Here is a 27,807-nt window from a genome sequence, read left to right as displayed (position 1 = left end):
CAATGCCCCTGACAACATTCTCTCCTTCTTAAAAATAGCCTCCGATGGTATTGCTCTCCCTATTAGCATCCTGATCAATAGATCCCTACTTGAATCCTATGTACCCAAACTATGGCGCTCTGCATATATTCTTCCACTTCACAAGGGTGGCAAAAACTGTAATGTATCTAATTTCTGCCCCATAGCCATCCTTTCCCCTCTCTCTAAACTCCTTGAAAAATGCATCCACCTTCAGCTCTTGCCATTCCTTACCAAACACCAGCTACTCTCTCCTACCCAACACGGCTTCTGCCCAGGACAAAGTACCAACACCGCCCTTCTCTCCTTCTTATATTCTGTCAATTTAGCCTGTGACTCCAGTAATTTAGTATCCTCAGTTCTGCTGGATTATCTAAAGCTTTTGATACCATCTCCCACACCCACCTTCTTAATCATCTGCCTAATCTCAATCTCTCCCACAAAACTCTCTCCTGGTTCTCAAGTTATCTTTCCGACAGGTCCCAGGCTGTCAAATGGGGCCAGGGCACCTACACCTTCCATCCTAAACCCCACTGGAGTACCCCAAGGATCCATACTTGGCCCAGTTCTATTCAACATCTTTATTAACAACTTTTACAAGGCCATACCCAATATTAAAATTCAAGATCTCTTTGGTACAAAAACCAAAAACTGTTTTGTAATGGAGTATTCAAATCCCAAACAAAAATAGTAATCCAGTAATGTAAATCTTTATTCCATCAGATTGTATCAGATCACCATTCAATACATCTTTTTTGTACCAAAGAGATCAGCGTCGCTCCTTTCTACACTTGTTGGATTTTTATATTTGCTTTTTGAATAGGAGCGTTTACCTGGCAGGAGGCTGTAACTTTTTTTTTTTTTTTTTTTAATATTAAAATTGTTCAATATGCTGACAATTCTACTCTGATCTGCTGCGCCTCCAACTTAACAGATCTCCCTACTGACACAAACAGCCTTCTCAACTACAGAAAACAGGATGCTCAAAAATCACCTCTGATTAAATGCTAACAAAACTAAAATCCTTCTATTCTCTCCTTCTAAGTCCTCCCCTATTGATAAAAACTCAATCCAAATAACCAGCCATAACAACTCCATTTTACAGGTCTTTCCCTCCGTCAAACTTCTTGGTGCAACCATTGATGAACACCTAAAATTGAATACTCACGTCTAGCTAAACATAAAGAAAACCCACATAAAACACTGCCTACTTTATAGAAACAGCCACTTCCTCTCTCCTGCTACCAGACTAACTCTCGCCACTACTTATCTCCTTCCCTCTCTACTGTATGGCACCCCTCTGCTTACTAATTTATCCTTCTCACTATCCTCCAAACTAGAAGTATGTTACAATAAAATCTCCAGATTTCCTACCAAAGCCAAATCTTCCTCTCATCACTGTTCCTCCCTTCACTCATTAAACTGGCTTGAACTCCATAACCAACTTGACTTTCTCCAAATCACGACTGCCTATAGACTACTATTCCAACCTACCAAGTGCCCTGCACTATCCAATATCCTACAACCATATACTCCCCATAGAACACTTAGATCTACCCACCAAAACCTAATCACCATCCACAAACCCAAGCGCCCAGATGGTCAAGTTCTGCTTTCCATCACCTTAGCCAAAAAATGGAATGCTCTTCCCTCCACTCTTAGGACCTGCTATAACCTCAAAAACTTTAAAACTCTTCTTCATTCTCACTTTTACTCAAACAGGAAATGCAACTGTACTCTTCACCCTATACCTCTCAAGGTCTCCTCCACTTTTACTCCTGGTTAACCTCTCGCCTAGCTAACCTTGCTCATTTGTATTATGTATATATAACTATACTGTAAAATCTAGCCTCAAGGCCATTTGCTTGTCTTTTACACCTAAACAAAATTGTAATTGTTTGTTTCTTTATGAATGCTACCTGTTTATTTGTCAGTAATGCAAAGTTTCTTAGTAATTATTCATGTAACTATGTATTGTTGGAGCTTTTCTCCCCAGGCATCCACTAAAAACAGGCTCCCCAACCCCAGTGATCAAACTGGAATAAATAAAAATAAAATAAATAAAATAATAAAAGACACAGAGAAGATGAGCGGTTTCACACCTACCACAGGCGCTTCTTCAGATCTGGTACACATTTAAAACATTCCTTAAATACTCACTTACAAATGAAGGTGGGGTAGAGAACCATGTAAAAGGTACAGAACCATGTAAGCCTCTCCCACAGTCAGCATGCAGTTCTAAGATCCATTTTGTTTCTGCACACTCAGTCTTTGTTTTAATGTCACCTCTCCTAATGTTAGACAATCAGTTCAAATACTAAGAACATAAATTTATGAGAAGGGTCAGTGGCTACAACATGCTTAGTTAGGGCAATTCTGATATCTTTCTTACAAATGTCATTATTGTGCTCATGTTTTACCAACATAGTAGCATTCACAAATCGTGCAGACACCAAGATGCACTAAATCTGTGCTTTTACAGTCAGCAAAAATGTTAAAATGGTAAATATCCCCATCACATTATTCTTATAACTATCAACATTATTCACATATTTACACGTTACAATATCTACATGGTTACATCCCTTTCCTGCTTGATAAGAGCACATTTTTACTCCTTGCATGTTTATAGCACAATAACTGTTTCAGAGACTGATTGTTCTTAAAGCAGAAATTAGGAGTTGCACCCAACAGACTTTTATATTTCTCATCAGCAGTGAGAATATGCCAGTTCTTTTTCATTATTTAGCAGACAACATTGACATCCTTAGAATAAGGAAGGGATGTTATTAATGTCTGCATTAGGCATAGATGCAACATCATCATTTCTAGCAGAAAGGTACGATTTAGCAGATTCTGACCTATGCCTTAGCACTTCCTTCTGTGCTACATTAATCTCTTCTTCTGTATAGCCTTTTAATAAAAAATCTTTCCTCTGCTGAGCAAAAGATTCTACCATGTCACCATTATTATGACACAGCCTTGATAATCTACAGAACTGTCCTTACAACACATTTCTATGAACAAAATGTGGATGCATACTGCATCTGTGCAAAATATTTATATTCTTGCAAGGTTTCTTGTATACAGTCATGCTTAGACCTGTGTGATTTCTATAAATATTAACATCTAAAAAGTGTATCATCTCATTTGAGTATTTTACAGTAAAATTAAGGAAGCTAGTGATACTATGTAAATACTCCACAAAATCTGCCAGAATATTTTGTGAGCCTGTCCAAATAAAGAAGACGTCATCCACAAAACGAGTGTAGAAGGCGATGAACCTATGAAATTTATATTGGTCAGCCATCACATATAGAGATTCCCAATATGCCATAACTAAATTAGCATAGCTATTGGCACACGCTGTGCCCATGGCAACCCCAACTTTCTGTAGAAAGAGCTGGTCATTAAACACAAAAACATGCTCGAATACACTCTCAAGTTCATAGGTTCATACTAGGCTATCTGCCCTAGGGCATTTATAAGCCTAGCCAGAGTGTGTTTGGCTTTTGCCACCCATTTAAATTAATTTTGCTATGCCCTTTTTCGAGGTTAGTATACTGTGCCTCTGTCTAACAGTGACATAGAAGTGATACCCGGGGTAAACCTATGATCTCCCATCCACTCATCAAGATTACTCTTGAAGAGAGTCAATGAGGGACTCTGCCTAACCTGGACTGGGATTTTATTCCAGAGTGAAGGGAGCCTCTGGGTTATGAATCTGTCTTTCCAGCATGTCCTATTTATTTCAGTGCTGAGATTCAAGTCTCTGGAGCGCGTAGCTCGATGGGATTTGGATTTTCTGAGGTGCAGCATGTCCATTAATTCCGGGTTGGACATGGCTTTATACGTCAGGCACAAATCGCCTCTGAGCAGGCAGTATGCCACTGAGTAGAGCTGGAATTTCTTTAACTGGGCAGCATATGTCATCAGTTTGAGCCCTTTGATCCTCTTGGTGAGGTACTTTTGGGATCTTTCCAGTTGCTGCAGGTGTCTGGTAAGGTACATCCCAAAAGGGGCATTGTACTCAATTATGGGCCTGATGAGGGATGAGTAAAGAGGCACGATGACCTCCCCTGATCTAGATGTGAATCCCTTCATGATTAGGTGGGCTATATAAAATGTTTTTCTAACCACTTTGGCCATGTGGTTGTCAAATGAGAGATTGCTGTCAACTTGAGTCCCCAGGTCCCTAATTACTTCTTCTGTACTTAATGGATTACCATCTATGTGGTAATTTGTGGGCACTTTGTTTTTGCCAAAGGGGATGACTATACACTTTTTGGCATTTAGCTTGAGGCCATGGCTCTGGCACCAGTTGTCTGTTTCTATGAGGCCCTTTTGGAGGATGCTTGTGTTGGCTGGAGAGTCGATTATGGCACCCAGTTTGCAGTTATCTGCGAACTTGGTCAGCCACAGTCCTTCCGTGTTGGCCTGTACCTCCGAGAAATATATACTGAACAAGAGAGGTCCCAGGACTGAGCCTTGTGGGATGCCACTTGTAACTGGTTTGGAGTCTGACATGGCTCCAGCAATTCTAACCATGTGGGTTCTGTCCTTGAGCCAGTTTGCAACCCATCTAGTGACATAGGGGTTTATATTTAAGCTGGTGAGCTTATCTATAATGCCAGAGTGGGGTATTGTATTGAAGGCTTTTGCGAGGTCCAGGTAGGATGTGTGGACCACCTTCCCCTCGTCAATGGCCTTGGTGACTGTTTCAAAGACATCGACCAGGTTTAAGAGGCAGGATCTGCCCTTAACAAAGCCAAACTGGGTAGGATCCAGTGTCTGTAGGTCCCCAATATCTTTATTTATGAGGTCCATGATGATCCTTTCCATAGATTTGCAGACCAAGCTAGTCAGGCTTATGGGACAACAGTTTCCAGGATCCGTTGAGGCACCACCTTTGTGGAGAGGGACCACTGTTGCTGTATGCCACTCTTTGGGTACATATCCTGTAGTAAGGCTGAGATTGAACAGTAGTTTTATGTTTGGGTTTAGCTCTTCTTGGAGTTCATGTAGGACGCAGCCCGGGACACCGTCTGGTCCCATTGATGCTGTGTTTTTGCTTTGGAGAGGGCGGCTCTTACCTGAGCATCTGAGATGTCAGGGGGGCAGCACTCTGCTGGGATAGATATTTGCCCTTTTGTTGGGAAAGGGAGGGAGAAGTTTGCGCTGAACCTGTCAGCTAGGATGTTGGCAATGTCTGTGGGTTCGGTGTATTTTTTGTCATTTTGGACTAATTCTGAGCATATCTGGGAATTCCCACCCAGGTTCCTAACATAACTAAAGAAAGCCTTGTGATTATCCTTAGTGTCCTGTGCAATTTTTCTCTCGAAGCTGGCCTTAGACGATTTTATGAGTGCCCGTAGTTTTTTGCTAATACTGATCAGAGATGCCTTCCCTTTGGGATTTTGCTCTGTCATGTAGTAGCTTCCTCCTTCTATTATATAGTTTGTTTATGGCTGGGGTCCACCAGACAGGACGTCTGCCTTTGGAGGATTGGGTCTTGATTTTATTTGGGATTGCATGATCCATGCATTCCTGAAGGTGTTCATAGAATGCGTTTATAAAGGATTCTGTGGTCTGGGCCGTATTTTCCACAGGCCCGGGGGCTTTGAAGGATTCCACCTCGGTTTTGAGGAGTGTGAAATTTGCTTTAGAGAAGTTTTTCACTGTGGTTTTCTGGGCAGGGGGTGGGGTTGGGATGTGAATATCTAGTGAGATTAGTTTGTGGTCTGATCTTACCAGTGAGGGATACACTTCTGGTCTGGAGCATAGAGTCCCCATATTGGTGATGATCAGGTCCAGTATGTTTTCCCCTCTTGTGGGAGTGGTAACAAGTTGTTCAACAGTTACAAGTGGAGTCCCACAAGGCTAAGTCCTGGGACCTCTCTTGTTCGGAATATATTTCTCGGAGGTACAGGCCAACACGGAAGGACTGTGGCTGACCAAGTTTGCAGATGACTGCAAACTGGGTGCCATAATCGACTCTCCAGCTGACACAAGCATCCTCCAAAAGGGCCTCATAGAAACAGACAACTGGTGCCAGAACCATGGCCTTAAGCTAAACGCCAAAAAGTGTATAGTCATCCCCTTTGGCAAAAACAAAGTGCCCACAAATTACCACATAGGTGGTAATCCATTAAGTACGGAAGAAGTAATTAGGGACCTGGGGACCCAAGTTGATAGCAATCTCTCATTTGACAACCACATGGCCAAAGTGGTTAGAAAAACATTTTATATAGCCCACCTAATCATGAAGGGATTCACATCTAGATCAGGGGAGGTCATCGTGCCTCTTTACTCATCCCTCATCAGGCCCATAATTGAGTACAATGCCCCTTTTGGGATGTACCTTACCAGACACCTGGAGCAACTGGAAAGACCCTAAAAGTACCTCACCAAGAGGATCAAAGGGCTCAAACAGATGCCATATGCTGCCCGGTTAAAGAAATTCCAGCTCTACTCAGTGGCATACCGCCTGCTCAGAGGCGATCTGTGCCTGATGTATAAAGCCATGTCCAACCCAGAGTTAATGGATATGCTGCACCTCAGAAAATCCAAATCCCATCGAGCTACGCGCTCCAGAGACTTGAACCTCAGCACTGAAATAAATAGGACATGCTGGAGGGACAGATTCATAACCCAGAGGCTCCTTTCACTCTGGAATAAAATCCCAGTCCAGGTTAGGCAGAGTCCCTCATTGACTCTCTTCAAGAGGAATCTTGATGAGTGGATGGGAGATCGTAGGTTTACCCCGGGTATCACTTCTGTGTCACTGTTAGACAGAGGCACAGTATACTAACCTCGAAAAAGGGCATAGCAAAATTAATTTAAAATGGGTGGTGAAAGCCAAATACACTCTGGCTAGGCTTATAAATGCCCTAGGGCAGATAGCCTAGTATGAACCTATGAACCTATGTAATAAGTTCATACGTTAATAGGTATGTACTAGGCTAGCTTCCCTTGTGGGTCATTTTAAGCCTAGCCAGTTTCCCTTTTGGTGCTTGAATTAACCTATCCTGTTTGATGTTAGACTGGCCTTACCTATCCCATGGTCAAAAATTGTATATAACCCATAGTGAGAATAAATGGGAAAATACCATACATAATTTCAGGGGACTCATGCATGGATAAAATATTTAGGGACCGCTCACGTCCATTAGTAGGACAGGGGGCAGTCCTGGGGAAAATGTTCTATTGCCAAGCCAAGTCGCACATGAATATAAACAGGGATGAGCTTTATTTTACATGGTTGGGGAATCTGTTCCAGAACAGTGGAAACCTCTGTGAGCTATACCTTTCCCTACAAACTTTTCTGTTGATGTTGTAGAAGAGGTTTAAATCCCTGGACAGCATTTTTCTGTTGTAATTTGGTTTGCAGATGTGGAGAAGGCCCATCAGCACAGGGCTGGAAGATGCCTTTTATGCCAGCCACAAGTCACCATTTGGCAGTCTGTAGGATACAGAGTACAGTGGAAGGGCTTTGAGTCATCCACATAGGATATATTGTTTAGGCCTTGTATCCTTTCAGGAAAGTATCACTGTCAGCATTCCAGTTGTTGCATGTGCGTAGACATATTCATGCCAGGTACGGGGTTACGGTTGCATAAGAGCAACCATGCAGCACAGAATCAGGATTATGGGTACTTTTGGGGAGGTGCAATAAAACAGGGGGAGGAAGACTACAGTCTAAGTTTAGTATCAAATACTTGTGTTTGTAGAATGTACCATGCACACCCATGAGCTATTTGAATATCAAGCAAAAAGAGAGCAACGTTGCACACAGCAGATGAATATACAGCAAATGGTATAAAATACACACAACAACTCGTGTCAAAACTGGCAGTAATAAAATGCCCAGAACAAGACTACTATCACCATGTCTTACAAGATAACTTCTACAGTCATTTTCTAAAATGGCCCCAAACACTATTAAGCTGTGTCCAAATTCACAAATTCAGTAAAAACAGTTAAATGTAAATGGGACAATGAAATATAATGATGCATATTCTCAATACAGAAAATTGCAATGAAATAAAGTTAGTTAAAAAGTCTGAGTGGGGACAAGTATAAGTGATTTACTGGTATGTAGTCATAAATCACCAAGTCTTCATAACCAGAATCCCCTCTAAGAAAGGATGAAACGTCTTCAGAGTTTTGGCTGAAATGGGTCTTTGGACCAGCCTGTCTACCTAGTCAGTAATAATATATAAAAATATATATATGTGTGTGTGTGTGTGTGTGTGTGTGTGTGTGTGTGTGTGTGTGTGTGTGTGTGTGCGAGTGTATGTATACATATACGTATATAATATACACACACTTGTTGCAGTATACAAATACTATATATATATATATATATATATATATATATATATATATATATATATATATGACAGAGGGAAAACAAATGTTTGACAACTTGTAGAAATGTGGGATTGATCATTCCTAAAGAATGTGTTAAATCTGACAAGTAAAACTGCAAAAGTCATCTTTACTATAAACAGTGAAAACAGTCAAAGAAAACAATTAAACATAGCTTTTCATAATTTACCATTGCTGTATGCATCCCTGTCCTCTGCCATGATGTTCCCTGTGTTTGTTGCCACTTGGTAATGGACATCAGTAGAGTTCCAAGGTTGGCTAGTGGGAGATACCGAATGTAAAAGAATGTCTGTCTCATTTCCACTAGTCCTTAATGCAGTGTTCAAAAGATTGTCTGTGCAGAGAAGGCCTGATGTGGTATTTGATGGGTTACAGCTGTTCATCGGCATCTGCATTGCAGCTTCATTTACAAAGATACAGTTTTCATCAAAACTTTCAGATCGCATGCGACTTGTGACCTGCATAATGAGAATTACACCAGGAATAAAAGAGAATATTCATATACAAATTACTACAGCAGCTGTGATCATTTTCATTTTACCACAAATAGGGCTATGTTAATAGTTTCCAACTGAGAATGAGTTTCAGCTTTTGCCAGCTATTACAATGAACCACAGTAAATCTCTTAAATGAAGATCATACATTTGTGTTTCCTATTATCTAAACATGGTCAGTGTGGTAATGAAAGGTTTTCTGGTTAAGAAGGCATTGCTTAGAAGCTACAGTTTTACTCCTAACATAGAACCCACCATGAGTAACCAATAAACAAAATATGCAACAAGAAGAAACTATGTTTATCTGACTTTCTTCTTAGCTTATCCCATGTTAAATCATATATGCTGAAACCCTGTCTGGTTAACTTCCATTTAACTAACTCCGATTTGCTGTAGTCCATTTTATGGTTAGAAGTTGCAAGGAATGCCAACAACTAATTTTGCAAAATGCAGTCAATTCATTGTACAAATAAAAAATGGCAGCAAACATGAGACACCTTGCCTCCTTTTCTTTCCTGCTTTATCCACATTTGCAAAACCCACAGATCTCATTTCTATAGCTTAATATGTTATCCCTTTTTGAGACAGGGTTATCAAGAGATGTTTCTATAATAAGAGAGATTCGGGCAGGCAGGCCAGGGCCTATGGCTCTAGGGAGATTTATGGCTAGGTAACCAACATACCTCCCAGGTCAGCTGTATAAAATTTAGTTGTTTTATTTAAAAATGTGTTGTTATATTCAGCACTGCTAAGTCATTTAAGTTAGCTAATGTATGAAATATAGCCATTACTGACATTATAAATGTCTGCAATATTAATGATAAAGAAAAATGAAGCATGTAAACGTGACCATGAGTGTTTTTTCTTCTCAGATGACTAGCTATGTCAGTATATGTGCAGTACCAGATAGTTATGTGATGATATAAAATGAGTGGGCCACAGATGCTAACTCTGCACAAGAGCAGCTTTGACCAACAGAGCACTCAACATACTATTTAAACACTTTTGTTTTCTACCCACGGCTACTATCACTGCACAGATGCAGACTGTAATTACGAAATATGTATTTGGGATTTTTACTTTCTGCATCTTAAATAAGTGTTTAACTTGGTTGACTACTGCCTGCTCATCAGAACCTTAGAAAACATAACTGGTGGCACGCCCACCCTGTTTTGTCAAGCTTGTGAGATTTATCTTTTACATCACCGTACATGCTGCAGAAAGCACCAATTAGGATCTTCAGTTTAATAGCATTTTTTTTAAATCCACAACAAAACAAAAAAACAGAAGCCCTTCAAAATGTGTTTTCCACACACTAATGCCACTGAGGAGTAACAGCAATCTTTAACCTCAGTGACATAAACTTAGGGAAAAAGTAGGATGCGTCCATAGATTTTAATAGAAGCTTGCTGTGGACCTAGGACATGTGCATTGACTTTAATAGAAGCCTGCTGCGCATGTAGGACATGTCCACAGACCTTAATAGAAGCCTGTTGCGCATGTAGGACACATCCATAGACTTTAATAGAAGGGTAAGAAGCAGGCTAGCAAGTACGGTAGATGCTCGGATAAACCAAACTTGATAAATTACGAAAAAAATCCAGCACCCTGAGCATGAATAGCAAACATGAGTTTATTTATGAACCAGACCGGTTTCAGCAGCAAGCTTTCTTCAGTGGCTGATTTAAAAAATACAAAAGAGTCAAATATATAGAAAATTTAAATAAGGTGATCTGACATCACTTCCTGGATATACAAATATAGCCACATTCATTATAAATCATCAAAATAAAGTAATATATGACAGTGAAAATGTCTCAAAAATACAATATGAGGAAACTATGTTACAAAAAAGAACCAACATTAATAAAATAATGAAACATACCATATAAATGCTGGTAAACCTGGTGACAAACACGAAGTTTATATAATGTGTAACCATAAACAATGGCCAAACAATCAATTTATATATAATATAAAGCAATTGAAATGCTATGTGAATAACAACAGAATAATTCATTATAGTTTGTCATTTAGACCTGGTGGAAATAAGCCACCTAATTTGACTATCCATTTGGTTTCTTTGCTGTCCAATATTTTATGCCATCCTGTTTTGTACATTCTGTTGCCAACACTTTTATCAATGCAAATAAATGAAAATTGGGCAGTTTTGTGTATAATAGAATGTTTATATAATGCATTGGTGGGTCTGGCATTTCTGATATCACCTAAATGTTCAGAAATGTGAATGCGAAATTGTCTGGATGTTTGTCCAATGTAAAACGCCCTGCATGTACATGTAGCTAAATAAATCACCCAGTCCGTGCTGCAGTTGGCAAAGTGTTTGATGTCATAAATCTTACCTGTATTTTTACTGGTAAATTCCTTTGTTGTGAAAACAAATTTGCAAAATGCACAGTGACCACAAGGGTGGCAACCTATTGGTTTCTCACCTGAAATGGTAGTCTGTATCATAAAGGGTTGCTCTGAAGTGATTTTTTTGTAATGCGAAAAGTGTGATCCCAAAGTTTTGCCTTTCCTATAAGAAAACAGACATCTATCGTCAAGCCATTTTGCTAAATTTTTGTTGTTGGTTAGTATATTCCAATGATGATTGATTATGTCTTGTAGTTGATAAGTGTTTCTGCCAAAAGTGGTGACTAGTCTGGGTGTTTGATCAGGTGATTCAACAGCCTTGGATTTGTAACATAACAGGGAATCTCTGGACAAGTTGGCAGTCATGTTAACTGCTGAGTGAATGTCCGAAACATGATAACCCCTCTGTGTAAATCTGTTAGACAGATCATCCTGACAACAATGAAGATCATGGTTAGATGAACAAATTCTCTTAATTCTGATGAACTGTGATTTGGGTATGTTCTTAATGATGTGTTTTGGATGTAAACTAGAAGCATGTAGTAAACTGTTGTATTGTGGATATTTTCTGTGTACTGTGGTACGTAGTGTGTTATTCACTTCTCGAGAAAGATGTACATCCAAAAAGTCCATTTTGTGTGTGTCAAAATTGACTGTGAATCTAACACCCCATTTATTGCTGTTCAGATATTCAACAAATTCCTGAAGATATTCAGATCCTCCCTTCCAAACTAACCAGCAATCGTCCAGATAACGTCTCCAGATATCCATATCTGGCAGATATAGGTTGTGCATTTCATTGTATATTATCTGATCTTCTACGTATCCCATAAAGAGGTCTGCATAAATGGGTGCGAAGGACGCACCCATCGCAGTACCCTGTATCTGCCAGTAACAACTGCCTTTGAAATAAAACACGTTCTTGGTGAGAACATGTTCCGCCATGCAAATCAATAGGGTGTTAAATCCAGGACTGTATATGTTGATCTTCTGTAACCAATATTCAAGTGCAGTTAGACCTGCCCAATGTGGTATACTGGTATATAATGATGTAACGTCTGAGGTACACATCATCCAATGCTCGTCTAGCTGTGATTCTGAAACAATCTGAAAAAATTCCGTGGTGTCCTGTAGTCTGGCCCTAATATGGTGGATGCAGAGGGTACGAAGAATTTCACACATGCATGTAAGAAACGACCCAGATCCATTCTTAAGAGGGGTTGATCACCCAGCAGAAGTTCAGGGGATGAATCATCCACCACGGACACCGAATCCATCCAATTGTCAGATTCACCCACTCCTAAACGGGTATGTAACATGAGTCGCCCTTTAGGCGTAGACACAGGGGAGGACGCAAGCATAAAAATAGAACTTTTCTTATCAATAGTCAAATGAACACCAACAATTTAAATGTACACAATATTTCAGATTATGTATTAACATCAATGGAAGAACACTTGTTAAATAAAGGACTTGGTTTTATTCCTGTTTTTTTTGTTGACGAAAGTACATTTGTATTTGATGTCATGAATTTTTGCAGAAAGTTAAATCTTAAAATATTTTTTGACCAGCAGGATACTATTCAAAGATCTACTGACTTTAAATTTCTACCATCTAAATTTTGTCCTCCCATGGACAAACATGTAGGTATATTTCAGAATGCAGTTATTGAGGATTTACATCAGCAGTTGGGTTGGGTACTGGGTATAGTATCAGAAACAATCTCAACATCAATGAACAACAGGCTCTTACTAATCTTAAAAATAATACTGACATCACCATCATTCCTGCAGACAAGGGTGGGGCCATTGTGGTAATGAACTCCAGTTATTACTGGGCTGAAGGTTTAAGACAAGTGTCCAACACTCAGCACTATTTACATATGCCCATTGACCCCACTCAGAATTTCAAAAAAGAAATTGATGATTTTTTGCAACTAGCAGTTGTTGAAGGCATTATTAGTACCAAATCTAAATTTCATCTCACTGTTCAGGACCCAGCCAAGCAATACCTATACTTACTACCCAAGATTCATAAATCACATTCCACACCTCCAGGGAGACCTATAGTGTCAGGCATTGGTTCATTGACGGAACCTCTGTCCGCCTTTTTGACTCAATATCTCAAACCACTGCTACATTATATTAGGGCCAGACTACAGGACACCACGGAATTTCTTCAGATTGTTTCAGAATCACAGCTAGACGAGCATTGGATGATGTGTACCTTAGATGTTACATCATTATATACCAGTATACCACATTGGGCAGGTCTAACTGCACTTGAATATTGGTTACAGAAGATCAACATATACAGTCCTGGATTTAACACCCTATTGATTTGCATGGCGGAACATGTTCTTACCAAGAACATGTTTTATTTCAAAGGCAGTTGTTACTGGCAGATACAGGGTACTGCCATGGGTGCGTCCTTCGCACCCATTTATGCAGACCTCTTTATGGGATACGTAGAAGATCAGATAATATACAATGAATTGCACAACCTATATCTGCCAGATATGGATATGTGGAGACGTTATCTGGATGATTGCTGGTTAGTTTGGAAGGGAGGATCTGAATATCTTCAGGAATTTGTTGAATATCTGAACAGCAATAAATGGGGTGTTAGATTCACAGTCAATTTTGACACACACGAAATGGACTTTTTGGATGTACATCTTTCTCGAGAAGTGGATAACACACTACATACCACAGTACACAGAAAATATCCACAATACAACAGTTTACTACATGCTTCTAGTTTACATCCGAAACACATCATTAAGAACATACCCAAATCACAGTTCATCAGAATTAAGAGAATTTGTTCATCTAACCATGATCTTCATTGTTGTCAGGATGATCTGTCTAACAGATTTACACAGAGGGGTTATCATGTTTCGGACATTCACTCAGCAGTTAACATGACTGCCAACTTGTCCAGAGATTCCCTGTTATGTTACAAATCCAAGGCTGTTGAATCACCTGATCAAACACCCAGACTAGTCACCACTTTTGGCAGAAACACTTATCAACTACAAGACATAATCAATCATCATTGGAATATACTAACCAACAACAAAAATTTAGCAAAATGGCTTGACGATAGATGTCTGTTTTCTTATAGGAAAGGCAAAACTTTGGGATCACACTTTTCGCATTACAAAAAAATCACTTCAGAGCAACCCTTTATGATACAGACTACCATTTCAGGTGAGAAACTAATAGGTTGCCACCCTTGTGGTCACTGTGCCTTTTGCAAATTTGTTTTCACAACAAAGGAATTTACCAGTAAAAATACAGGTAAGATTTATGACATCAAACACTTTGCCAACTGCAGCACGGACTGGGTGATTTATTTAGCTACATGTACGTGCAGGGTGTTTTACATTGGACAAACATCCAGACAATTTCGCATTCACATTTCTGAACATTTAGGTGATATCAGAAATGCCAGACCCACCAATGCATTATATAAACATTCTATTATACACAAAACTGCCCAATTTTCATTTATTTGCATTGATAAAATTGTTGGCAACAGAATGTACAAAACAGGATGGCATAAAATATTGGACAGCAAAGAAACCAAATGAATAGTCAAATTAGGTGGCTTATTTCCACTAGGTCTAAATGACAAACTATAATGAATTATTCTGTTGTTATTCACATAGTATTTCAATTGCTTTATATTATATATAAATTGATTGTTTGGCCATTGTTTATGGTTACACATTATATAAACTTCGTGTTTGTCACCAGGTTTACCAGCATTTATATGGTATGTTTCATTATTTAATTAATGTTGGTTCTTTTTTGTAACATAGTTTCCTCATATTGTACTTTTGAGACATTTTCACTGCCATATATTACTTTATTTTGATGATTTATAATGAATGTGGCTATATTTGCATATCCAGGAAGTGATGTCAGATCACCTTATTTAAATTTTCTATATATTTGACTCTTTTGTATTTTTTAAATCAGCCACTGAAAAAAGCTTGTTGCTGAAACCGGTCTGGTTCATAAATAAACTCATGTTTGCTATTCATGCTCAGGGTGCTGGATTTTTTATAGACTTTAATAGAAGCCTGCTGCGCATGTAGGACATGTCCATAGACTTTAATAGAAGCCTACTGTGCATGTAGGACATGTCCATAGACTTTAACAGAAGCCTGCTGCACATGTAGGATATGTCCATAGACTTTAATAGAAGCCTGCTGCACATGTAGGATATCTCCATAGACTTTAATAGAAGCCTGCTGCGCATGTAGGATGTGTCCATAGACTTTAATAGAAGTCTGCTGCGCATGCAGGACTTGTCCATCGACTTTAATAGAAGCCTGCTGCGCATGTAGGACGTGTCCACAGACTTTAATATGAGCCTGCTGCGCATGTAGGATGTGTCCATAGACTTTAATAGAGGCCTGCTTGGCATTTAGGACATGTCCATAGACTTTAATAGAAGCCTGCTGCACATTTAGGATGTGTCCATAGACTTTAATAGAAGCCTGCTGCGCATGTAGGATGTGTCCATAGACTTTAATAGAAGCCTGCTGTGCATGTAGGACATGTCCATAGACTTTAATAGAAGCCTGCCGAACATGTAGGATGTGTCCGTAGACTTTAATAGAAGTCTGCTGCGCATGTAGGACATGTCCATAGGCTTTAATAGAAGCCTGCTGCACATGTAGGATGTGTCCATAGACTTTAATAGAAGTCTGCTGTGCATGTAGGACTTGTCCATAGACTTTAATAGAAGCCTGCTGCGCATGTAGGACATGACCACAGACCTTAATAGAAGCCTGTTGCGCATGTAGGACACATCCATAGACTTTAATAGAAGCCTGCTGCGCATGTAGGACATGTCCATAGACTTTAATAGAAGCCTACTGTGCATGTAGGACATGTCCATAGACTTTAACAGAAGCCTGCTGCACATGTAGGATATGTCCATAGACTTTAATAGAAGCCTGCTGCACATGTAGGATATGTCCATAGACTTTAATAGAAGCCAGCTGCGCATGTAGGACATGTCCATAGACTTTAATAGAAGCCTGCTGCACATGTAGGATGTGTCCATAAACTTTAATAGATGCCTGCTGCGTATGTAGGGTGTGTCCATAGACTTTAATAGAAGCCTGCTGCGCATGTAGGATGTGTCCATAGACTTTAATAGAAGCCTGCTGCGCATGTAGGATGTGTCCATAGACTTTAATAGAAGCCTGCTGCGCATGTAGGATGTGTCCATAGACTTTAATAGAAGCCTGCTGCGCATGTAGGATGTGTCCATAGACTTTACAAGAAGCCTGCTGCACATTTAGGACGTGTCCATAGACTTTAATAGAAGTCTGCTGCGCATGTAGGACATGTCCATAGGCTTTAATAGAAGCCTACTGCACATGTAGGATGTGTCCATAGACTTTAACAGAAGTCTGCTGTGCATGCAGGACTTGTCCATAGACTTTAATAGAAGCCTGCTGCGCATGTAGGACGTGTCCACAGACTTTAATATGAGCCTGCTGCGCATGTAGGATGTGTCCATAGACTTTAATAGAAGCCTGCTTGGCATTTAGGACATGTCCATAGACTTTAATAGAAGCCTGCTGCACATGTAGGACATGTCCATAGACTTTACTAGAAGCCTACTGTGCATGTAGGACATGTCCGTAGACTTTAATAGAAGCCTGCTGCACATGTAGGATATGTCCATAGACTTTAATAGATGCCTGCTGCGTATGTAGGGTGTGTCCATAGACTTTAATAGAAGCCTGCTGTGCATGTAGGATGTGTCCATAGACTTTAATAGAAGCCTGCTGTGCATGTAGGATGTGTCCATAGACTTTTATAGAAGCCTGCTGCACATGTAGGATGTGTCCATAGACTTTAATAGAAGCCTGTTGCGCATGTAGGATGTGTCCATAGACTTTAATAGAAGCCAGATGTGCATGTATGACATGTCCATAGACTTTAATAGAAGCCTGCTATGCATGCAGGATGTGTCTATAGACTTTAATAGAAGCCTGCTAGGCATTTAGGACGTGTCCATAGACTTTAATAGAAACCTGGTGTGCATGCACAGAAATGCTTCCATTAAAGTCTATGGACTTGTGTCTGACATGATGTCACCAAGGAAAACACTAATATTATTTTGGGCCATGATTTCAAAAAAAAGGTTTTTGAAGCTTTTTATTGAAAAAAGATCCAAACAAATACAGGTATACCATGGTAAAACACATCAAGGCACTTAACTCACCAGATGCCAAGATAGAGTACCTATGTGTAACAAAAACTTTAAATAGTTTGTGAAAATTCTTAGAGCAGGTAGGTCCACTGAAATCTATTCCAGCTACATAGAATCATTGCCAGGGTGCCCCACACCTCTATGCTAGGGTCCCTTTGTTCTCATTTCTTATCAGTGACTACATTTTTTAACAGAAAAATAAACACGAATAAACAAATTTATAGAAACAGTCAAAACAAATGTTGATTTATCAGTCAGTAAATATCACTTGAAACAATTAGTAGGTGGATGCATTTTTAAAGTGATTAAGATGGTGAATTTAAAAGAAAGTGTGCATTTATTCATGGACCAAGACAATTGTTGTACTGGTTGTTAGTGTCCATGGTACTTTTAACCCCCCAGTGCTATGCAGGGAAAAAACATTATCCCATAAGCACAGACACAAAAAGTTCTCCCTCTGCAAAGCAATCTGTTTACAACAATTTAACTTTACAGGCAGAAATATGTACAAATTATCTTCTTGTCCATGCTCTGAGTTGGCAAATATAACACTTACAAAAAATTTAAAATGGTATTTGTGTTATACACTCTAATAGCTAATGATTTAAATATTTGAAAAAAAAAGACAAGATGATGAAGATTGCAGACTACACAGATAAGAGTGGATTAAATATATGTTTAGTCCTTTAATCTCGTCGTCTGTCAGTTGCTGTGTCTGAAAATGATAATACTAGATCGCTCTGAATAGGGCAAATGGAAGACAGTTTAGGTCACTGAAATGTACCATGGGAAAAGTATAGGACAACGTAGGTCCCATTTCAATAGGACACATATGCCCCAAATTTACAGAAGTGTCAGATGTAAAGGTCTAAGATACTAATTCAAGATCCCACTGCTCCTTTTATTACACATCTTCTAGGTCTAAGTCTGGAATAACCAGATCTGAAGCCTTAAACCAGTGCAGCACACAGTATGCAAGGTAATCTTGTACTCCTAGAAGCAAACACTTATTCTTATCTGCATTTGTGCACCCCCCTCTTCAGACTACAGATCTGATGAAGTCTTAGACCTGTGTGACATATAGATGATGAATGCACATCAGTTTTATCTATATTTTTTAATTTACATTAGCATCACATTTTGCTGTTTGGACTTGTTTTTCTCTACTGATTTTTTTTTTAATTTTTACTCTACTTCTTTGCCCATGAAAAGAAATGGAGAACATGGAGCATGTTCTTGACTCAGTCTATCCGCTGACCTAAAAGTTTCTCGAATTCTAACACACAAATATACTCTCACACATATTAAAATCTATCCCCTTACATTACCCTTACTCTAACCCTAATATGCAAACACCTGCAACCAAATGTGCACATGCAAATTTTCACAAACACACACACACACACACACACACACACACACACACACACACACACACACACACACACACTCCAACCACTAACAGAAATTCACTTACCACTTTCAGCAAAACGGGAACTCACACAAACAAACTAGGAGTTCACTTTATTGAACGAATGAATGTTTGATAAAGTGTATGACAACCACAAACATATATATATATATATATATATATATATATATATATATATATATATATATATATATATATATATATACATATATATATATATATATATATATATATATATATAAAGAGAGAGAGAGATGGGGAAGAAAGGGAAATAAATAGATAAATGGATTGCATTAATTTAGTTGAACTTTTTTCATTGACCAGAAAAAGCCAATATGTTTGGTCAAAAATCAGGTGATCATACATACCTTTTTTAAATGTGTAAAAGATAGCTCAACAGTGGAAATCAGGAAAATTTCCCTCCTCCCACTATAGTGCAATCTTATGGTTACTGATTGGCTCATAATCAACCATTTGTGCTTAATCACTTGCTGTTCGATGGCTTGATTTTTTGACATATGGACATATATCTGCATACAACACTTGCACATACACATACAGATATATTTGGTTGCAGTTCACTTTGTCAATACAAATTTGTATGAAGGGCTATTTGTGTGAATGCTTGATTGGGCAACTTCAAAATTTGTCAACAAAGGTATTTGGCAGGGCTGGAAGTCTGTGTGCAAGTGTGTGTGATTTCATGGGATAGATTTATTGTGTATGTAATTGTGAGTGTTTTAGGGTGAGGGTGAAGCTTAGATAAGGGGATAGATTTAATATGAGTGAGACTATTTTAGGGTTTGAGTAACGGTTAAGTTAGGGAATAAATTTAGTGTGTATCTGTGTGTGTGTGTGTGTGTGTGTGTGTGTGTGTGTGTGTGTGTGTGTGTGTGTGTGTGTGTGTGTGTGTGTGTGTGTGTGTATGTGTGTGTGTCTGGTGCATGCCTGAGCTGTCTTGTGTAATGGTAATGTTATGTAAATGGCTTTTTAAAGGTAAGCTGTATGGTCAGGGTTAGTGTTAGCATGCATTACTAAAGTGAAACAGAGGTATGCACATAGAGCACAGCAGATCACTGAAGCAGAGGCTCCTGGATCCAAGGATCTTATGTCAGCTTTGGCACTGCTGGCGAGAAGGAGACTGAACAGATTTAGGTTTAGGTCATGGGATAATTGGCTGTTGGAATTCTGTATGTTATGGCCATGATCTTTGAGAAAGACAACCAGCAAGGTCTTCAACTTTTAACCTACTTTTCTAATGATAAGGGAGGTGTAGAGATTAAAAGGAGGGATGCTTGTTTATGGTACAATCAGTGTTTTAGAAAGTTGAAGTTAGTTAATATAGGTCTTTTTACTGGGACTGTAGGGATGCAAACACTTGCTTTGGCACTATGACAGATAAAGAGGTGGAGACCTACAAACCAGAGCAAGCAGAAGGAATGACTAAGGCTAAGGTATATTAGACTTAATGCTGGTAGATGTAGTTAGACTGTATGCAAGCTTATATGTGTCTGTTCATACTGTGATGAAAAGCAAAAAAGGATTAAGTGCTGAAGGAAGGAGTCAGGTCAAGGGGGCCAAGATCCCCCCCCCCCCAGGGCCATTGGAAGACAACAGGCCAGAACCAGCCATGGATCTTTCCTATTAGGCTGCAGTTTTTAAGGGCCTGTTTGGAAGATAATCCAAACAAAGCAACTGCTGGGGAAGTATTAAGTGGTTTCATTGGTAGGGTTTGAGTAAATCATCAGTGTAAGGTTATGAGTAAGTTTAGAATAACCTAAAATTGGTGAAAGGTAAAGAAGATACTGTTCAGGCCCTGTTAGATAAAGAACTGTGGGCAGGTGGAACTTTAGGTCTTTTGGTATTTCCCCCATTTTAAAACTATAGGAGTTTATTACATGACTGATTCCCAAAACAGAACAGGGGAATAACACCTGGTACATCACCTCTTATTTCTAGAAGGCCTCTCAGTAAATGATTATACAGGCAAAGGAGAGGTAAGGGGTGCAGTATGCATCTTTAGATGATGCGGTTAAGGTATTTCACTAATTCATTTATCCGTGGTCAGTAAAGTTAGATGCAAGAGTTATTTTTTCATTTATTAACCATCAACGAAGATGATTGGCTGATGTTAGACATAAGTCTCTGTGACAGACTTTATTTTCATAAGGCCATACCCATGGGTTGTGCCATACCCTGTGCAACCTTTGAAAAGTTTAATTTGGTCTTATAGTGGAGTTGGGAACAGAGAGCTTCTGGCCTGGGAGCAGTCCCTTACTCTGATGATTTTCTCCTAGTGGGAGAGGGTAAAGGAGGAGTGATGGAGGGTGTCCCACAGTTTTTTGGGCAATGTGAGGTACTGGGAGTGCCACTGGCATAGGAGAAGCAGTGGGACCAAGAGAAAGTGTGATATTTTTAGGTATATCAGTAGATGTGTTTGGGTCTTTTTCACCTGCCTGAGGATAAACTCTCAAAACTGCAGGAGATAATTGGAAGCATATTCAGCAAGTCAAAAGTCAGGGTAAAGAAAATGATGGAGTTGCTGGGTTTCTTGAATTTTGTCTCTACAGTGATAGACCAGGTAGGGCTTTTAGTAGGTCTTGGACAAATCTTCTACGGGGTGGGAAGAAAAAACATTACGGGGTTAGACTGTCAAAAAAGAGTCAAGGAAGATGTGCTACTTTGGAGAGAATCCCTAGTGAATTTCTTTTGGTCCATGTGGCAGGAGGAGTGGAGCTCATCATAAGATTTGCAGCTGTATACTGACACAGCAGGGGACCATACCTTAAGGGCAAGTGGTTTTCTTCTCCATGACCACGTGATTGCAATAAGGAGAAATATTGCCTTATTGGAACTGATGCCCATTTGGGCAGTGATGTTTTGGAAGGAAAACTTACATAACTGTAGTTTAGATTTTCACTCAGACAATCAAACAGTGGTGCAGGCATTGTCAAATAAGGCTGCAAAGGCTAATATGCTGCAGTTGCTGCTGCTGAGGAAAGTGATATTAATGTTTTGTTTTCTATTAAGTGTGTCCAGCAGAAACTGAATGTGATATGTGAATGTGGCGTCATTGTTCCCCTCAACTCGTCACTCATTAGACCCATTATAGAGTACACTGCCCCTTTTGGTATGTACCTCACAAGACATCAACAACTGGAAAGGCCACAGAAATACCTCACAAAGAGGATTACCGGCCTCAAACAGATACCCTACGCAGGCCGTCTCAAAAAACTCCAGCTTTACTCCGTCACATTTCGCCTACTCAGAGGTGATCTTTGCCTAACATACAAAGCTATGTCAAACCTAGAGCTGTTGGACATGCTCCACTTAAAGAAATCCCAATCCCTCTGAGCTACACACTCTAGGGACCTAAACCTTGTCACCACAATAAACAGAACATGCCGGAGGGATAGATTTCTGTCCCAGAGACTTCCCTTACTCTGGAATAAACTACCTATCTATATCAAACAAAGCTCCTCATTAGCACTCTTCAAGAAAAATCTTGATGATTGAATGGGAAATAGGAAATTCACCCCAGGGATCACCTCTGTGGCTCTGCTCGACAGTGGCACAGGAAAATAATTTTCTTGGGTGGCAAAAGCCAGGGTACCTTTTTGGCTGGGCTTGTATAGGCCCCAGGGCTGATAGCCTAGTACCTACCTATGAACCTATGATTGCTGATTGTCTCTCTTCTTTTCAGTTTATAGGTTGCAGGCCTGAGCCCCAGAAGCAGAGGAGCTATCAGCTCACATTCCAAGGGAGGTTTGGGAGACTGAAAAATTATAGAGGGGTGGTTGATTCAACAATCTTGGCAGGTGTCCATTAGGAAGTCATATAGTGCTGTGTCGTCATTTACATGTTTTGTGAGTTGTCTGTGCAAGGCAGAAAGTAGTCAAAGAGTTTGGTAGTAAGCAGATGTGAGTTGGTGAGACTGAGTCATGTTCACTTGGAAGACATAAGTGTGGCTGCTAAGTGTGTAGGAATTGTTGACCTAATTGGGAAACTGCTAAAAGGCTGGGAGAGAGTTAGAGGTACACTGCTGGATGGTAGGATACTTACTGGTAGGTGGCTGTTGAAGATGGCCTTGAGGGGCATGCATGCCATGTCAGTTGTGTCTGAATTACATGTGCAGAGGGCATTTTGTCAGTTTGTTTGTAGCAGGATGCATTCAGGATTATTGTGCTTTTGGGGAATTTAAAATGGTCTGACGTGTTTAACAAGTGATGGAGTTTTGATTTGTCTTTGGATGTGTAAGACAGATCAGGTTAGCAAGGACCAACAGCTGGTAGTTGAAGGGGATACTGTGGTTATGCTATTGTCCAGTAAAATGGGTATCTTCTTTCAGATAGGTAACATTGATCAAGAAATCTGATTTAGTTTTTAATTTTTGTAGCAGTAGGCCAGTAATGCCAAGTCAGCTTAACGTGGTTTTGAAAAGAGCATTGATTAGTCAGGGTATTACTTTTTAACACCTTTAATGAATTACCACTTAAGTCGTAGGCAAACATACATTTATATAAAAGAAAATAAACCATTTTAACATGTTCCAAGTTAAAAGCATTGTACAGCACATGCTTTATTTTTGTATAACTATCACCAATCCATTACATAAATTATTTATTTCCTGCCATCCCTTAAATCACACTCCTCCTCCAAAATATTATTCTGCAAGCATAGTTCTCACAATTTCCATTTTTTTTGTATGTAATATGTTCCTACCATACCTCTCAACCTCTTAGCACAAGAAATCTGGACAAACACTAAAATAATGGGGATACAAAGTCCTAAAAATACGGACAGATTTTAAATGTTGCTATTACAAACTTAGAAAGTTGCTACGATAACATATTCTGTATAAGTATGCATTTTCTGAATGATATGATGCTTGAAACATATGTGTGTCATTATTTAGTGACTTCAATCCTCCATAACTTGGCAGAAAACCACAAAGTTTATGAGACAAAAAATCAGGAGTGTTGACAGAAATGGCTCCCACCTTTTCTAAAGATCTCACCTCCATTTTTTTATCTCTGTTACAATATTCAATACTTCATATACAGATGGTTGAGACTTTGATTTACATTTTCTAGCAATTGCTTTTTTTGGCAGCTGCGAGAATTAAACTTAGCAAGGCCTTACTATGCTAAGGAATTTAGATCTTGTTTCCCAGGTCAAACAAATCATTTCCTTAGTTACACCCATTTGCTCACCAATATTTCTGACAGAGTACTCTGTAGGAAATTTTTGAAGTCTGCCAACTGATTGCACTCCCAAAACATATGTTCCCAGTTACCACTTTCTTTCTCATCACATCTCCAACATTTGCCATATGCCTAAGGAAAAATTCTTTAGAATTGTAAATCTTCTAGATTTTGTTGCATACTTGGAAGACATGCATAAGTCCACACATTGTTTCCTTGTGAGTTGCTCATACGATCTATCTTCCCAATCTTTCCTAACCTCCTCTGATTTATTCGTATAGTTATCATGCAATATTATGTATGTCCTATTAATTATCTTTTTTTTTTAACAACAGCTTCTGTTTCAGATTCAACTAAAAGCCCAACCATAGCAGGTCGTTCATTTAGGATTCCCCTATTCCTTCTCTTTGCCTACACTCTTGACATCAATCCCTAATAAGGAAAGCAGTGTCTAGCCTGCAGTCCAAATGTCTTCTTGGCCTCTTCCATTTCTATTACCACTCTTTCTCTAGTTATTTGCTCCTAATAGCTTGGCTCCTTAGACAGTTTTCTATAATAAATTCCAGTCCTATCTTGCTTATTTTCTGTACCCCTAATTGCAGCCATCCCTACAGATGAAAATTTCCATTCTCCATTCCTATGCTGGTTTACCTCTTAGAATACGTTATGAATATAATATTCTGTATGACTGTTGTTATTCTTTTTATGGTTATGCATCCAAAATCCCATTTGCTCCTTATTTCTTGAATTTCCTTGGCTTCTTCTTCATCCTTTCCATACTGAACTATATCTTTCTGCTTGTGTTATGCATTTGAGCCTTAACTGTGCAGCTCTAAAATATCCCTTCAAATCAGGTACTCCTAGCCCACCTTGTGCCAGAAGGATCAGATTATCCCACTTAACCCTTGCCTTCTTCTCCTCCCAGATAAATCCCTTCAACCCTTTATTACTGTCCACAACTCCTCCACTGGTTGATAAAAATATGCCTGACCTGTAAATGAAACTACAGGGACAAAAAACATTTGTATTGCTTGTATTTTGCTATCCATACCCATAAATAAGAGCTTCCAGTTTCTCAGTTTTTGCATTATCTTTTGTTTAGTCTCTTTTCACATATCCTTAGCTGCCATAGCATAATTCTTTCTAATCCCTACTCCTAAATATTTATCTTGCTGGAAAAATTCATGTGAGGATACACAGTATACAGCTATAGCCTTTGTTTTATCTCCATTAATTTTATATCCTGAAAAGAACTGAATCTGTTTCAATATGTTCTACTGCACTGTAATGTCCTTTTCTGGTTTTATCTGGTACAAAATATCACCAGCTGCAAGCAAACCCAACTTTTCTTGATTACCATGGCAGTAATATCCGTGAATTTCTGAGTCCCTTATTTTCTTTGCCAATGGTTCTAAGTATAACACAAATAACAAAGGGGAAAAAGGACAATCCTGCCTGGTTCCTCTGTTCAGACAAAACTTGTCAGAAAGGAACTCTTCCACTTTAATTGTTGACTACAGTCTCTCACATAGCCTCCTTATAACCTTAGTATTGTATTAGGAAATACAAATGCTTCCAAGGCCCTACTCATAAATTCCCAGTTTAGTCTTTCAAATGCTTTCTTTGCATCAAAACCTGTCAACATGAGAGGCATTTTCTTCCCTCTGCTTCCCCCTGGAACATCATTGTTCTATTAATGTTGTCAAATGTTTGCCTCCCAGCCACAAATCAATAGCTGCACATGCAGGCATTACCTAACTTAAAATTAAGGTTATTCATGTCAAGAGAATTATCCAGGGAACTATTCAAAGTAAAATTGTCAAAACATCCTGGTCCAATATTGAACAGGGTGTTAAGATTTCAAGTCATATAAGTTGGAATTAGATGTATTGTTAGTTTTTTCTTCATCTTTTTTTGGTTTGTAAATGGTGTCATTTACATTACATATGTATTAGAACAGCCCTTGTTACTTTTTACTTTTCAAAATTAAGAAAATTTTTATGTTTAGCTGTAGATTTTAGCATCTTTTTTTCCTTTTTCATTGTAGCCAAATTATATTTTATATAAATAATAATATGATATTGATATATATATATACACACATAGACACACCAGCTGTATCTAATATATGAACTTAAGATACAGCATGCAGAAAATTTCTATATATCTATAAGTTATTTAATAGCCATGAGGTTGTCAATTCCAAACTGTTATAAGTACGTTTGTGTGTTTTATTCAATATGGGAAGATTAATTAGATCTCAGCATGAATACATTCCAGATTTGAAACATATAATAAATTACATAAAATTTAATTATTTAATTTTAATTGGGTGGCCCTTTATCTTGTGCCCGACAGATACATAATAGGTGTACAGTTTATGGTGGATGTTGTGAAAAGACAAATAGCTTATTATTTGCTGCTCCTCCACTATCTTTATATATATATACATTTTCATGTATACATAATTTGGTTGGTCCAACATATGCTCCCTATGACATAGTAGTCTCTGAGTCTTTGAACGCAGTATCAGTTTCTTTAACCAAGAACTGTTGAATAGCCTGTGATAGAGGCTCTTCCAGTATGCATAAAAACCAACGACCTCACCGAGTATATATACAATTTTTATTGTATATCAGTTCAACCTTTTGATTGGCTCTTGATATGTATTTAAAGGATGATGTAAATGAACTTGATTTATACTTTTTACACTGAAGAAGGCTGTTGGGCAAACTAGTTTTTTTTTTTATCAGTATTTTATTAAATAATATGTGCTGCTGTGCTGCCTTGCTGGTCTATTTGGAGCTAACTATTCAAAGTACTCATCATATTCTTTTTGTATATGTAAAATTCTAGATTTTGTCTACCACTGGTAAGATTATTGATTTTAATAAAAGGAAAGACAGATGAGTTTGGGAAGGTTACAGGCAATAAATAAGATAGCTGTTATGTTGAATCAAGGGTATATTTGATTCTTTGCAAGGTAAATGAGAAGTTTGTTCATAGGTCATTATTCTTACATATTTTAAGAGATCAGTCGAGTTGTTATAAGACCAAGAGAAAAGTTGTTGGACCTTGATGCAACCACATATGAAGTGATATAGAAATTATTTTGATGTATGCTGTGGAGGTATTGTTCTCCCTTATTGGATGATATGATGTGGATGGGTGACAGTGTCAAGTTATTTTTATACATTTGAGATGTAATAAATTATGTAATGTACCTACACATAAATTACTGTCTTGGATCATTAGGGATTTGCTGATTTTATAAGCTCCAGGGCATTAGTGGTATGGCTTACAATTAGTCTCCAAGTTTATCAGAAAGTGACAAGTAAAGACATCAGCTTTTGAAATAACCAAATGGTTTATTAGTCACAGAGTGGTGGGGGGGCAGCTTCTTCCTTGGCTTTGTCATCATTGGAACATTGGGGCTTTGCCGATAGTGACAATGTTTTGTTTATTCAGTACAGTGTGCATTTAAGCAGCAATGGAATGGACCATTTCAATGTTGATATTTCATTGTTTCTTAAGCAACTGTGTGCAGCAACTTCTACTGTGCAGAGCTAAAATGTAGGGGTTGAATGTACAAGGGAAAAGGGGGACAAGTCTGCTATATGGGAAACCTGCTGAACGGTGTATGGTCATA

The 27,807-nt window shown here is 38.7% G+C and overlaps 1 protein-coding gene across 4 annotated transcripts in view; it reads right to left on the bottom strand.

The window, feature by feature from the left end:
* Positions 1-27,807, bottom strand: part of ARHGEF28 (Rho guanine nucleotide exchange factor 28) — a 3,217,901-nt gene that overhangs the window by 154,847 nt on the left and 3,035,247 nt on the right. For all 4 annotated transcript variants that reach the window (XM_044063941.1, XM_044063943.1, XM_044063942.1 and 1 more), the window contains one exon: positions 8,579-8,867. In XM_044063941.1, the coding sequence (XP_043919876.1) occupies positions 8,579-8,867 (289 nt within the window). The remainder of the gene's footprint in view (positions 1-8,578; positions 8,868-27,807) is intronic.

Source organism: Protopterus annectens, chromosome 2.part2 (genome assembly GCF_019279795.1).
Source record: "Protopterus annectens isolate FY-2018-M chromosome 2.part2, PAN1.0, whole genome shotgun sequence".
In the NCBI taxonomy this organism is placed as follows: Eukaryota; Metazoa; Chordata; order Ceratodontiformes; family Protopteridae; genus Protopterus; species Protopterus annectens.
The sequence above is the reverse complement of the archived record's forward strand: the minus strand, read 5'-3'. Positions and strand labels throughout refer to the sequence as shown.